The sequence below is a fragment of the Rhincodon typus genome, chromosome 17 (assembly GCF_021869965.1).
Source record: "Rhincodon typus isolate 14 chromosome 17, sRhiTyp1.1, whole genome shotgun sequence".
NCBI classification, from domain to species: Eukaryota; Metazoa; Chordata; class Chondrichthyes; order Orectolobiformes; family Rhincodontidae; genus Rhincodon; species Rhincodon typus.
The window spans coordinates 16222823-16239073 of record NC_063348.1 but is presented as its reverse complement, the minus strand read 5'-3'; the positions used below and the strand labels follow the sequence as shown (position 1 = coordinate 16239073).

The 16251-nt window shown below is 39.9% G+C and overlaps 1 protein-coding gene across 1 annotated transcript in view; it reads right to left on the bottom strand.

The window, feature by feature from the left end:
• LOC109910660 (anoctamin-9) overlaps window positions 1–16251 on the bottom strand; it is a 145068-nt gene that overhangs the window by 14676 nt on the left and 114141 nt on the right. Inside the window, exons 21-22 of the mRNA XM_048607263.1 lie at window positions 5989–6136; window positions 4561–4677 (exon numbers count right to left, since the gene is read on the bottom strand). Coding sequence (XP_048463220.1) covers window positions 4561–4677; window positions 5989–6136 — 265 coding nt within the window. The remainder of the gene's footprint in view (window positions 1–4560; window positions 4678–5988; window positions 6137–16251) is intronic.

The window sequence follows — 16251 nt, the reverse complement described above, 5'->3', positions numbered from 1 at the left end:
CAATTGGACCAAGTTGTCTATATCTAAAATAAGATTCTCTTTTATTGCTGACTAGAACCTCAATATCTTTATTCATTCATTGTTCCTTCATCTTACCAGCCTTACCCTTCACTCTAACAGGAACAAAATGCCTTTGAACTCTCATCATCACACTCTTGAAAGCCTCCCACTTGTCAGACATCCTTTTACCTGAGAACAGTCTTCTCCAATCAACTTTTGAAATTTCTTGTCTCATACCATTAAAATTTGCCTTACTCCAATTATAAACTTTAACTTCTATGGAAGCCTTATCCTTTTCCATAACTATTTTGAAATTAATAGTTATGATTGCTAGACCCAAAGTGTTCCCTCACTTTTACTTCAGTCACCTGCCCTGCCTTATTGCTCAAATGAAGGTCTAGTTTTGCTCCTTCTCTAGTAGGAGCATCCACATATTGATAAAGAAAATTATCTTGAACACATTTGACAAATTCTTCAGCATCCAAACCTTTAGCGCTACGGCAGCCCCAATCAATGTTCTTAAAATTAACAACCCCCATTATTACAACCTTATTATGTTTACATACATCGGAGATCTCCCTACGTATTTGTTTCTCATTTTCCCTCTTACTATTGGTTCAGTTCAGGTTAGACCCATCCTTTTTGAATAGATATTTTCTATCCTAAAAGATATTCCAATTGTCCAAAATCCTGAATCCCTGAACAATACACTAACACTTCAGCTATTGATTTAGTTCCTTTAGTCTTTTGTTCCTTCCATTTTGTTTGAGTTTGGCATTGGGAGTAAACCGGAAATTACTACTTTCAAGGTTCTCTTTTTTATTCTTCTGCCTAACCTCTTAAATTCACTCTGTACTGTTTTAATCTTTTCCTACAATTATTTCTGGCTTCTCAGTCTCACGTTTAACAACATGCTTGAAACGCTTAGAGACATCCTTAATCCTAGCACCAGGAAAGCCAACCACCATCCTAAATTTATGCTCACTGCCACCGTATCTCCTATCTATGCCTGAGAGGAGAGTCCCCTATAATAATAATTCTATTAAATCTTGTCAAACACTGCCTAACACAAGACTCATTCCAACTGTCCAATAACTGACTGGCCCTTCCATTTTCCTCGGAGGGACTATCTCCTTCTACAGTTCCAAAACCTGAATATCTATTTGATGAAGGAATAGCCGGAGACTTTTGAACTACCTCCTTACCTTACACCCATCTATTTGACTGATTCTGCTGTGTAATAACTTCTCTAAATCTACTAGCCACCTCACTCTGTATCTCATATATGACCTTATTAACATTAAGCCCAAAAGAAATGTTTCAATAACACCTTATATATAAAATAAACTACCTTTATTACCTACAGAAAATAAAGTTAAAATGGAAAAATATAAATATATATATATATCAAACATATAAAACTTAAATAAAATCAACCACTTAGCTGATTAACTGAATGAAACATGACTCCTCTTCAATAAATTCCTCAAAGAAAAAAGTCTTCTCCAGAGCCAACCACATGTCGGACTTGATCATGAAGTGGTTAGAGACACTGGATACTGCAAAGGCTATGGACCCTAACAACATTCTAACAATGGTACTAAAGACTTGTGCTCCAGAACTTGCCAGACTCTTAGCCAAGTTTTTCCAGTAGAGTTAAAACACTGGCATCTACCTGATAATGTGGAAAATTGCCAAGGTATGGCCTGTACATAAAAAGCTGGACAAATCCAAACTGGCCAATTACTGCCCCATCAGTCTACTCGCGATCATTAGTAAAGTGATGAAAGATGCCATCAATGGTTGCTTTCAAACAGCACTTGCTTAGCAATGACCTGCTCTCCTCAGTTTCGATTCTGCCAGGGCCACTCAGCTGACCCCATTACAGCTTTTGTTCAAGCATGGACAAAAGGGCTAACTTCTAGAGGTGAGGTGAGAGTGACAGCCCTCGACATGCATTCAGCTGAGTGTGGCTTCAAGGAGCCCTAGCAAAGCTCGAATCAATGGATATTGGGGGCAAACTATCCACTTGTTGGAGTTATACCTGACAGATAGGAAGATGGTTGTGGGTTATTGGAGGTCAGTCATCTCAGCTCCAGGACAATTCCACAGGAGCTCTTCAAGTTGTTTCCTCGGCCCAATTATCTTCAGCTGCTTCATCAATGACCTTTCCTCCATCATAAGGTCAGAAATGAGGATGTTCGCCAACGATTGCGCAATGGTCAGCACTATTTGTGACTCCTCAGATATGAAGCAGTTCAAGTGCATCAAGATCTGGACAATATCCAGGCTTGGGCTGACAAATGCTGGGCTATGACCATCACCATATGACCATGACAGACAATCTAACCACAGGCCCTTGACATTCAGTGGTGTTACCATCACTGAATCCCCCACTATCAATGTCCTTGAGATTACCATTGACAGAAACTCAACTGGACTCATCACATAAACACAGTGGCTACAAAAGCAGGTGAGAGGTAAAAAATATTGTGGTGAGTAACTCACCTCCTGACTCCCCAAAGCCTGTCCATTATCTACAAGGCACAAGTCAGGAGTGTGATGGAATACTCCCCACTTGCCTGGATGGGTGCAGCTTCGACAACACTCAAGCAGCTTGACACCATCCACAACAATGCAAGTTCCCCTCCAAGCCACTCAACATCCTGACTTGGTAATATATTTCCATTCCTTCACTGTCACTGGGTCAAAATCCCGGAATTCCCTCCTTAACAGCATTGTGGGTCAGCCTACAGTAGTTCAAGATGGCTGCTCACCACCACCTTCTCAAGGACAAGTGGGGATGGGCAATAAATGCTGGCCAGCCAGCGACACCCACATCCCACAAATGAATAAAAAAAACTGTAAAGCGATTCCAGTTTAGTAACTTGCTGGTGTTCAATTGAAGAAAGATTTTTAGAATGCATCACTGCAATTCATCAAAATGTCTTTAATGCCATCGCTAGCACTTAATCATTACCACCAAGAAGAATTAGCAGCTATCGTGACCAATATCACCTTAAAATTCCAAGAATTTCCTAGCTAAAATTCAGGTCTTATGTGTATACCATCGCCAAAAGATTGTTGCAGTGCAAGATGGCAGCATACTATTACCTTCTCTGCTCAACAAGGAATGACCAGCATTACGTTCAAAGAGCAAAAACAAAATCCTCATTGAGGTTTCAAGATTATATAGTCAATGTTTTTCTTCACTACTCAGGTCTCTGCTAGTATAAATGTACATAATTCCTCTTGTTTTCATAACACCATAAAAGCTGAAATGTTTATTTTATGTCTCAGTGACCAAAGCTGAATCAGTACACCTTTCAGTTTGATGGCTGTAAACTGGCACTCTCCTGATTTAATAATACAGCAAGGGATTGCAAGCTCTGCTGGTTGCTGGTCCACAATGAGTAAACTTTGATGTTATGCCCAAGCCTTCATAGAGCTTGTGTGAAGATCGTTTAGTGATATTTGGTGCTTTAGTATGTAATTGTTTGTATTTCCCCATGATCATTTGTTTTCTCTGTCATTTTCCCTTGCTTTAGAAGATTTTTCTGTGTCTTTATGTAATTCTTTGGTTTCCACAATCCCTAATTTGTATAAAATGTAAGCAGAAAATGCTGGAAATACCCAGTTGGTTTGGCAGCATTTGTGGAGTAAGAAAAAAGTTTACATTACAGGTGTGCAATGTTTCATCAGAACCACGGTATATCATCTGTGAATTTGACCAATTACACACTTTCATCTCACATGATATTCTTGGATTGAAGAGTAATAAACCACTTTCTCCTAATCGTTCAGTTTTTAAAAAAAAACAATTTCCATTGTAAAACCAAGCCACATGACTGATGAATGTATCCAATTTGATCAAAAGGTACGTAGGAATATAGAAACAGGAGCAAGCCACTGAGCCTAACTCCACATAACTGCCTTTGTCCCATATTTTTTATCATCTACGGTTCTTCATGAGTTGCTCGTGTAGACAGCTAGCACAGATACTATGTGTTAAATGGCCGCCTGCTATGCTGCAATTATCTTATGATAATATGCATTAACAAAACATTAACTTCAGATTTAAAGTTAACAATTGATTGAGCATTAGTTGTTATTTGTGGGGGAGAATTTCAAAGTTCTGCCACCTGTGTGTAGGAATGTTTCCTAATTTTATTCCTGAAATATGTCTCTAACTTATTAGACTTTCCCTTCTAATCCTGGACTCCCATCAGAAATGATTTCTCTATCCCTGGTCTTTGCCAAATTAATTGAGCTTATAAAAGGTTCTTTCTCCTGGTAATTATCAACATATGTATGCTGCATAAAGCAAATATGTGAATATTGAATGAGAGCAAGATGAGACTTAGCAGTCTGGTCAAATAATTTCCAACATGTTACTTAGTTTTCCATATTCAAGATGCCTACAATGGCAAGGTGTCTAGGTCATGAAGCAACAATGTGACATATGTATTTGGTTTCGGAAGAGAAGGAAAGAAAGTAGTGAAAAAAGGTCACACTATTCGATGCTAGTATATACAGGGATAAGACTAGACAATATCATACCTGCAATATGTCACTTGGAATCCAAGTGATTTTAACCCATCATCCTTTGGCTCTGTTTGCTCAAAGTTTTCCACGTAGAATACTGAGAGGCTACTATTAACATACCCCATCATACAGCTGCAAGGTAAGCAAAAAAATCAAGAGTCTAGTTATTATTTGAGGGAAAATATATTAGCACACAGAGATATTGTTTGTAATTAATGCCATGTTTATTTACCTAAACATTTTTGACAGAATCTGTGGCCTGTACTCCTACATCGTATTTTTGATGCATGTATTCAAAATAATTCATCCATCTTTCACAGAGAACTAAGAATATTCAGAAATTTGCACATCAAAAGTATCCCACTATTCCCATGTATCTACTTCTGTGTGAGAATGGGTTTCAAATAAGGTCTCAGGGAAAAAGAGACCTTTCAGTGTCAAGAAGTTTTTGATGCCATCACCTGTTTTATTTTTAACTATTTATTTGTTCACGAATTATGGACATTGCTGACTTGGACTAGAATTTATTGTCAATCCTTAGTTATCTGGCAGAAAACAGTGGTCAGCTGCCTTGTTGAACTGCTGCAGTCCTCAGGGTGTAAGTACCCACTGTGCTGTTAGAGAGTTCCAGGATGTTGACTCAGCAGTGAGAGAACAACAATACATTTCCAAATGGAAATGATGCATGACTTGAAGGGGAACTTGCAGGTGTTGGTTTACTCGTACATCCGCTATCTTTTTTTGTAGCTGGTAGAAGTCATGGAAGGTGCTGGTTGAAGGATCATTGACCAATTGCTGCAGTGCAACTTGTTGATGGTATGCTGTCATTGTGCATCAATAGTGAAGATAGTGAATGTTAAAGGTGATGGATGAGGTGACAATCAAATGGGCTGCTTTGTCCTGGATGATGTTGAGCTTCTTGGCTGTTGCTGGAGCTGCATTTATCCAGTCAAGTAAGTTAAACGCCACAGAATTCTTAGCCTCTAACCTGCTTTTGTAGTCACAGTATTGTACTGCAGTTCAGTTTCTGGTCAATGGTAATGCCTAGAGTGTTGATAATAGGCAATTTGCTGATATAAATGCTGTAGAATGTCATGTGGAGACATTTAGATTCGCTCTCATTTGAGAAGGGTATTGCCTGGCATTTCTGTGACATGAATATTACTTGTTAGTTCTCAGCCCAGGTGTGGATGTTGTCCAGGTTTGCTGCATTTGGACAGGGCTGCTTCAGTGACTAAGTATTTTAGCAATCAGAAATTGGGCTTTGAATCCTTGTGTTGGCTCATAAAATATCAACCATAATGTGTATTTAATAAGGTTGTATTTTCAACATATAGTTCAATACAGATTTTAAAAAGTTCTCTTTCTGTTCTTTTATAGCTGATTGGCAAATAGATTACAACATACGGCACAGAGTTTTTGTAATTCAGATTTCATACTCACTTAACATATGAACTGTTTCTAAAAGCACATGGCCCATATCCATACTTGTAAACTAATCGCGGAATGAAATCTGAAGTGATCGAGATCACCAACCCATTGCCAATGACAGCCAACACGCCAACTACCTCCAGCAGACGTACCCATATCCCTGAAACACAGAGGTACAATTTTATTTACTGCCACAGGCTCATTCAGTTAGTTGGTGAATACTAGGCTCTTTTTGACTCTCTAAATGAGGACCAAGAAACAATAAAGGCCTTATTAAACTTATAGCTTAACTAATTAATTACAAATAATCATTGTGATGATAGGATAAAGTAAGGGAAGTTATTGATAGCAAAGAAATAAATAGACTTACAGAACAGGAGTCTAAAAAGATAGTTAAACCTAAAGACAGAGAAATCTTATTAAAAATATGTTAAACTGTCCTACAAATATAAAAGGGCACCTGGTGGCATTTCATGTGTTGGGACGAACCAGACATATTAGCAATTAAAGTGGATTAAGGGTTATAGAATCACATCTGACAGCAGATTTTTTTGTTTTGAGTTTTGCAAGCATTGACTAGTTAAGTACAATACATCCTATCTAATACAAACAATGATCAAATCAAACAACATCAGCTATTCTTTGTTTTATCAAACAGCATGTTAATTTGGTTGCTGGAAGTGATATATATCCATTTGCAGGGACTCGTTCTCAGCAAACTAAAGGAATATGATCATGCCTTACAGCTCTTGAATTACCAAGAGTTTGGGGAAGCCTAAAGTTCCCTGTTTCTGTTTCCATAGCAATGCCTTAGCCAGAGTCAGCTTGCCAACAAATTGGCGTGCATCTTTCTTGTAGTATAAGTTGTTATGATTGTTTGAAATGTGGCATTCTGGTGCTTGCCCTGATGACTACAAGACAAAAAGCTTCAGCCACATATCTCTCATTTCAACAATAACGTCCACTGTACATCTTTCAGTTCTGAAAAGATATGGAATTTCAGGTTTGATGCAAACGAGGGCAACAAGGTCAAATACTTTCCCTGTCATGTTCAGCAGGATGATGCTTTGATAGCTTTAAAAAAGAAATCACTGTGTCACCCTTTGTAGCCATCTTTGCATTAGTTGTTTACTGGGACACTTCCCTTCCTCCAGAGGTAAAGAAGTACTTGCACATGCTGCAGGACTGCTCATTTCCCATTCTTGATTAAAGTATATAGCAACAATATTTGGACTTAATTCATAGCACATAAGTCAACAGTTTTGCTAATCTTCCCCACTGTGGATTCAATACCATGCTACTTCCTTGGTGAATGTTTTTCCTAGAGTGCTGACCTATCACAATCAATCTATTTCAATGGGTGCTTGCAGCTTTGAGTTGGAATAACGTTGTCCAGTGCTGAGATGACAGACAACATGTGTGAGAACTGGAGTATGGTGGTGGAAATCTTTCTCTTTCTGGAAGGTTTCAATAAGGAGACGGAACAGATCCACTGCTTCTGCAGTGGAGCCTATGTCCAGTAAATCAGTTTTGCTGCTTTGCTGAGTTAGTGCTCAGTTGGGGTTGTTGACCTCCTGATCTTTCTCCCACTTGCAGATTTTCTCATCAACTTTCTTCAAACTACATCTGGAAATCTTTGAAATTGTGCTTTGACACAAAGTCTAGTTTGCTAAAATATATCCAGAAATGCAGTCGTCCCAAAACCACTGGTTGTGGTTTGAAAAACAATTGTTCACCACTTGTTTCCTGTCACTCATCAACTTCGTATCAATTAACAGGTACTGTCTGATCTTCATGTCCTTAGTCTTTTTTATATCTCAGATTTCCCTATGTTCATCACATCAACTACATTACCCTCAAACACTCTCCTGATATTGTATTTGTTCATTCCTACCTCTGTCTTTTACCCATTCCCATCACTTTGATCGCTGGTACCATATAGGTCTAATTACAGATGCTGTGGGAGGGGAAATATTGATCACAATTTGTTTCAGATTACTGTTTATTTTTGATGCCAACAGCCGCAGCAAAAATTGAACAAATGAACATTTTATTGATGTATGCATTCCTTCTGATTCCTGTATCCCTACAATTGTTGTTTCCTGTGACAAAGCTTACTTCGGCTAAATAAAAATTAATGAGCACACTGAAGTAAGTCATCACAGGGTGCAAGTACAAATATTCTGAAAATATGTAACCATTTTTACAGAGCAAAAGACAGCCATAATTTATTTCATGCACCCATCTGATTCTTGATGCACAGCTTATTTCTTTACATTTATCTACATCGCAGTTCAGCACTTCAAACACAATCACTAAAAGAACATTTCCTGGTATATTTGGTATATTTGGTATCAGTAAACTTTATTTTGCTCCCACATGATTCCTGATGATCATATGCATTGTAACAAGATAAGCACTTTCGCTTTGTAGTGTACAGCTGGTTCCGCTATAATGCGGTACAAGTAGCTCTACTATAACGCATGTTTCGTTAACGCAAATTGGCTGTAACACAATTGATGAATAGTGGATGCTATTTGGATAATGCAGACTTTTTGCTGTACAGGTATAGCGATTTTCCTATAAAGCGATTTTCTACTGCAATTTTCTATAGCATGAGGTCATGCAAGAATGCAGCTATCATGTTATAGGAGAACAACCTGTAGTTGCATTCCTGCACAACATCGTGATATAGAAAATTGCTCTATAGAAATAACGGGGCCTATGGAAAAAGTGGGGTTAGGGACAGACCACCAAAAAATATCACTCAAAGTTGCTCAAAAATCACTCAAAAGCCTAACATAGAAGATAGCAGTTTGAATAAATGTCTAATTCATATCTAATATTGAAATAAAAGTAAATTTAATATGTTACCTTGAAAAAATGTCAAGATGACTTGATGGGGGAGGAGGTTTTGAGGTTGCTTTGTTGTTAATGCAGGGGTTGAGGGTCTTGGAGAAGCCTCCATCAAACTGCATGCAAGCAGTCCTTACTGATGTCACCCCAGGTCTCCATAATAATGTCAAATGCATTCTTGATGTTAAAGCTCTTCCAAAATTGAAGAACACTGTCCTTATCCGCTTCAGTGGCTACAATCAACCTCTTAAATGTATGCCTTAAACAATAAGCTGTAAAAGCTGTTATTGCACCCTGGTCCATAGGTTGAAGGAGAGAAGTTATGTTTGGGAGTAGAAATAGCACTTTGATGTTTTCAGAAAGCTCACCAATGGTGGGAGGATGGCTTGACACTTATCCAGAATGAGGAGCACCAATGGAATTGCATTATAGCCAGCACAAGTTTGCGTTTTAGAAACAGCGTTCCTGTATTCGTCAGTCACATTATTGCAATTGGCGTTATTGGAACACGTATTGTAGCAGAACCGACTGTATTAACATAATCACATGCCAGTGCTTAAATAGTCAATTTGATTAGCCCAGTGAGCTCGTACATTGAGGTCTTGACTGGAATTTAGAAAGGGAGAAAAAGGACAGTCATGTTTATATTATGGAACTTGGGACACAGCAAAGCACTTTACAGCCACTGAAGTATTCTGTTGCAATGAGTTAGCAAAACTTAACAAGTTTCTAGAGGTGTTGTAGCTTTCTGGATCAGCTGGATTGGTGATTTGAGTGCTAGATTAGGGCAAGCCAGATGCTAGTTGACAGGCTTTTGTCAGATGACTGGCCAGCAACTACAAGCAAGTCAGTTAAAATTGTGGAAACTTCTAGAAACAGTAATTCAGCGCAAAATTAATAGCCACATGGGCAACGTAGATTAATTAGAGAGAATGAGCATCGTTTCTAAAGAATAATTTGTATACAATCAATTTTCTAGAGTTCTTTTGAAGAGGTATCTAAGAGGATTGAAGAAAGTAATGCAATTGATGTGGTGTACGTGGATTTCCAGGAAGTGTTTGATACAGTGCCGCACTGAGCAAAGTGACTTTTGAGTAAAATGACAGGTAATGAAATAAAAGAGACAGCAATCACATGGATATGAAATTGGCTGAGGAGCAGAAAACAGAGTAATGGATGTTCCTTCAGCTGTGAGTATTGTAGTGCAGAAGTGAACAAACAAGACAAACTAAAGAAACGTAGAAATCACAGCGGGTAAGGCAGCATCCATGGAGACAGAGCAAATAATGTTTCAACTCTAGATGTCTCTTCATCAGAGCTGACATGAAGTGTGGCAGGGGCACCAGTTATGCAATAGTCGGGGGTGGGGGTGGAGTGTTGGGGGAGAAAGGGTGTTGATAGTGCACATCAGCTCTGATGAGGAGCCATCTAGACTTGAAATGTTAGCTTACTCTTTCTCCAGGGATGCAGCCCAGCCCACTGTGATTTCGAGCATTTTTGTTTTCAGTGCAGATTCCCAGCATCTGCAGTAATTTGCTCCTAAAGAAAAGTGGATACCACTCTTCAGTTGGCAAATTGAAATGTCAGAACCACATGCACAGGACTGATAAGATGACTTGACACTGGTCACTTAAAACAAAAGTTATGGGGAAGATGAGGGTCTAAGTCAACATTGGTTGCTGCATTGACTCAAACAATGCCAAGGACATCAGGGCACATGTACTCTTAATCAGTCCTTCATGAGATCAGGTCAAAATTTGGATGATATGAGAACGTTTTTTCTTTTACTTCTTTTATTAACCAGTTGGGATGTATTATGACACACTGCCACAGCCATCAGATTCTGAGGTGGGATTTGAATCCAAACCTTCTTGCCTAGAGGTAAGGACACTATCACTGTGTCACAAGACCTTTCTGCAGCTAGTCAGTGATATGCACAAAATAGCCCTGATCGATATGGAACTTGCTAAGCTGAACACTGACATTGCTTTTCTCCAAGAACCAAAGGCTTTCTGAGAATGGAACACTGAATTTAAAAAAAAATTATTCTTTTTCCTGGCAGGGGAAGAATTCAGAGGACATGCATGAGCAAGTTGTAGGCTTCAGTGTAAGGAACTCGTAACTCTCAATGTTAGAACCCTTACAAGTGGTCCAAAATGTACTCTGTACATTGGCCTCAACTGAAACAGAGCCAGTTAACCTCCTGAGGAATTTTGCTCTAAAGCTGTGATCCAATACAGAGGTGACAGTCCAGTACAATGAGGGATTTGACATTACTATCAAAACAGCTCCACAAAGGCCGCTATCCCATCACCAAGTCACCCTTTATTTACATGTGCATGGTACAGGTTGTTCTCCTATAATGCGATAGTTGCGTTCTTGTGTAACCTTGGCTATAGAAAATCACACTATAGAAAATCACGTTTTGGGAAATCACTGTAGAAAATTGCTATACCTGTGCAGCAGAAAGTTTGTGTTATCCAGACAGCGTCCGCTATTCAACAATTGTGTTACAGCCAATTCACATTTACAAAACACGCGTTATAGCAGTAATACCTGTACATGAGACTGACCCAGCTAGCACCGAGTCGGCTCCCAGAGTGGGCAGAAACCCTGACACTCCTGTTTATATCTGTCAGCCAGGACTGTGTGATTGGACCAGTTTAACAGCTACATATTCTGTGAGGTCCACCCGGCTGACACCATTCCAATCAGTACAACTATCAACAGAAATCCTAAGTCAGAACATCTTTACTTTCTGGGGGATTTAAATCAAAAGGACATGGACAATTAGGATGAACCCTCCCCACCCCACCCATTCTGTGCCAGGGAGCTATAAATTGAGAATGGATCAAAACCATTTGAGCTTTGTGTCACTAGCTGGAGACATGCACGATCAGTACATTGGCAGCAGCTAGATCTGAACAGCAGAGATTATGTTTCTTGTTGATCAGATCTAGCTGCTGCCAATGTACTGATCGTGCATGTCTCCAGCTAGTGACACAAAGCTCAAATGGTTTTGATCCATTCTCAATTTATAGCTCCCTGGCACAGAATGGGTGGGGTGGGGAGGGTTCATCCTAATTGTCAATGTCCTTTTGATTTAAATCCCCCAGAAAGTAAAGATGTTCTGACTTAGGATTTCTGTTGTTTCACAACATGTGAATTCATAATGAGTAATATAGATTTCAAAAGGGAATACCTTGCTCAACGAGCATTATTGAAGCTTTCAATAAGGTGACAGAGTAGACAATTGTAATGCAGTAGATGTCATTTATCTGATTTTCAAAAGGACTTCAATAAAAGGTATCACATAATTGACTAATAAATAAGGTTAGAGAATGTGAACTAAAGAAACGAGTAGTTGGATGAATTGATAGATGACTTCAAGACAAAATACGAAAAGGTAGCTATTCACAGTGAAGTCAAGTGGCCAGTGATGTTCCACAGGCTCAATGTTAGGGCTCAATGTTACAATAACAATTGGAACTTGAGCATCAAAAACAGAATTTATCAACTAATGGATGGCACCAAATTGGGAGGTGTTGGAGCTGCCCATATTTGAAAGACACAAAATGGCTGACATAGTGATTAAGACGAATTAAAAGCCTGCTCCAGCATTTAAGTGAAACAATGGTACCTTTGAGAAGGGGTTATTCCAAGGAAAAAGGGAACATTGCGTGAACAACAGCTGCAAGGAATGTTGGTAGAGTCAGTCTTGATAAGAAATGTCCAAGGATAGGCAATCTGAAGATTTATAACAAACATTGAAGGAGGACGATTGACTAATGGAAAGCAAACAGAGCAAGAATTGACAAGCTGTTCTGGATGACAGGATGTAATCAGGGTGGTACTCTTGCAAGGGTCAGTGCTTGGGCTTCAGTATTTACTGTGGACATAAATGACTTAGATGAGTCTTGGAATAATACATTCAAGTTTGATAAGGTGCCATAAAGGTTATTGCAGAAAATAAAAGCTGATGCTTTAGCAGGTAGCATATTGGCATGATAGATGATGAGCTGGCTAACAGGGAGCAGATAGGCACAAATGGGTCACTTTCAGATTAGCAAGATGCAACAAGTGTTGTGCCACAGGAACCTTGTTTAAAAGTCAATTTTGGATTTTTGTCCAAAAGCTCCAAACACTGTACTTAAGAGCCACTCACTATTGAAGTGAAACTGACCTTGTTGCAAATGGACTCACTAATAGGATCATGGAATAGCACAACATTGAGGGCAACTGTTCTTCTTCTTGTGTCTGCTCTGGTCAACACGTTTATCAATGGTACTGCTTCACTAGTGTGCAATGCATACCTGCCAATCCTGCCTCTAATATGGAAAATTGTTATCAAGAAGGAATGGTAGATTCACAGTCCAGTATGAACTTTAAAGTAATTGAGGTTGCACAGCAAACAAATAATTGTGAAGCAGTTACAACATTGAAAGTATTGGAAAAGAATGTTGAGAGATTGGATGGCAAGTCGTGTGGCTAGACTTGGAAAATGAAGTTACAAAATAGATCAATGAAAATCGACAGGATAGACTCATGGGCTGTCATTTTCATGGGGATCTACTTGGATCTTCACTCCAAAACACACAAGAAAATTAGGCCTTACAGATTTCAAAACCAGCCCTAGATGGTATATCACATTTGTGAAGAGAAACAAAGACCAAGATTTCACAGAACTTAATTACAGGCTTATCACATTTCAGTGGCTTATAGTCAAACATGGACAAAAGAATGGGAAGAAATTGGTCTATATTGTGAACAAGGATGAATAAATGAATTTTGACATGCCAGTAGGTCAACAGTGAGCAATGTTGGAGAGAAAACAGTGTTGGCGAGGACGACTGGCCATGAAAAGTGTAGCTTCAAAGTTGTGCTGCCATGTGTATCTGATGGAATAGAGCTTATATCACTTAATCAATATTGAAGAGAAAATCCCAGCTGAAACAGCAATTCCCAAAACTAGTCGTTCTCATCCACAGTAAAGGATGAGTGAAAGTGGCTTGAAAACACAGCTGAGGAAAGTTTGGAGATTCCAATCCAGAAGATTATGTAAAGAAAAAAATCTTCTCAGTTGGAACAGGTTAAAATTGTACCCTGTCGATGATGTTTTTGCTGAAGTTAGATCACAAAAGTGATACTAGAGGGATTTCCATTGGTCCAAACAACTTTGTTCAACATTTGGATATCTCTTCAAACAAGCCCTTCAAGGATAGGAAAATGTGGAATGACTGGATGATTGGTGGAGAGAAGACATTTACCAAGGGAGGTGGAATAATTGTTCAGAAATTAGCAATATTATGCGAGTGGGTTATAAGGACCTGGGATTAAATCAGAATAGAGATTGTTATCAAACCATTCAGGAAGTGTAGGTTATTCAATGTTCTTGCTGGCACAGAAGATAATTTTTTGTGGAATGATATGACTGACACATGATGATGCCATCAGGAAAAGATTGGGTCCAATTATTTGGTCTGAAGATGAGGAAGATTACCTTCATTGAGTTTCATACACATTTCGTGCATGCTCTGCTGCCAAATGGTACTCTGTACTGTGAGAAAACTGAGTGAAATCATATACCTATCAATTTGTATATATGATTTTTGTTTTTAAATTTGATAAATGTAATCAATTCAATGTACTAATAAGGGAGTTCTAATAAGAGGATGTGCACAATGAATGGTAGGTCCCTTGGGAATACTGAGGAACAAAGGGATCTTGGTGTACAAGTCCATAGATCCTGAAGGTGTCAGCACAGGTAGACAGAGTAGTGAAGAAGGCATAAGGATACTTGCCTTCATTAGCCAGGGCATAGAAAATAAGAGTCTTCTTGTCTCGTCTACTTTCGGTCAAGATGGCAGCAGAGTAAGATGCTCCAAACGGAGCCCCTCCACTCCTCCTGTTTCCTTCACTTTCTTCCCCTCTTTGGTCGCTCGGCAGCTCTCAGCCTAGTCTCGCGGCTGCTCGTGGCAGGTCCTAGCCTGGTCTCTCGGTGGCTCATGGTGGGTCCTGGCCTGGTCTCTCGCAGCCCATAGCAGTTCTCAGCCCGGTCTCTCACAGCTCGTGGTAGGTCCTGGGCCTGGTCTATCAGTACATGGCAGCTCTCAGCCTGGTCTCTCGGCAGCTTGTGGTGGGTCCCAGCCTGGTCTCTCGGCGGCTCTCAGCCTGGTCTCTCTGCAGCTCATGGTGGATCCTAGTTGGTCTCCTGGTGGCTCTCAGCCTGGTCTCTTGGCATTTCATGGTGGGTCCCAGCCTGGTCTCCTAGCAGCCCTCAGTCTGGTCTCTCTGCAGTTTATGGCGGCTCTCAGCCTGGTCTATTTGTGGCTCACGGCAGGTCCCAGCCTAGTCTCTCGGCAGCTCTCAGCCTGGTCTCTCTGCGGTTTGTGGCAGCTCCCAGCTTGGTCTCTCTGTGGCTCATGGCGGGTCCCAGCCTGGTTTCTCTGTGGCTTGTGGCAGGTCCCAGCCTGGTCTCTCTGTGGCTTGTGGCAGGTCCCAGCCTGGTCCCTCAGTGATATGTCGGCTAGTCTCTTGGCAGCTCATGATGGCGTCTTGACTCAGCGTGTGAGTGCATGTTCCTGACGCACCGGGGAAGATCAGGGAGGTGGCAGTTTCAGCAACAGTGATGGTTTATGTGGCAACGACGACAAGAACAGACAGCAGCGTGAGAGAAGTGGTGGACTCAGACTGTTGAACTTTTAACTTATTTCTTTATTTTCCTAGTTTAAACTATGAAAGATTTTAATGTAAACTATTACCTATTTCTTTATTTTTCCACTATTCTTTGAAGTAATGCTTAACTTTTTGACTCTCGTTTCTCTTACTACTTTGTTATAGCTATTTTGAACCTTGGTACCTAAGATGGTGCTGTGTGTGGTGACATTATACACTTTTCACTGTACTTCTGTACTTGTGTATGCGTGACGATAAAATCTAAAATCTAAAAACCTAAATCTTCTTGCAACTTTATAAAACATTGGTTGGGCTACTGATGAAATATTGTGTGAGATTCTGGTAACGGCACTGTCAAAGGACGTGACTGCACGAGAGAGGGTGCAGAGAAGATCACCAGGATGTTGCCTGGGATGAAAAGTCTCAGTTTTGAGAAGAGACTGGGTTGGCTGGGTTTGTTTACCTTGAAGCAGAGGAGACTGAGGGGGTGGATCTAACTGAGGTATACAAAATTATGAAAGACAGAGTAGATCATGAGTGTCTCTCTCCTTAGTGTTTAAGAGCAGAGAGCATAATTTAAAATGAGGAGTAAGTGATTTAGTGGAGATCTGAGAGAACAAAAATCACCCAGTAGATTGGGTCATGCTGCCTGAGAGGGTAGTGGAAACAGTCTCTCTTAGAATATTTAAGAAGTACTTAAAATGTCAGGACTATGGACCAAATGGGATTAGCACAGTTTGGTGT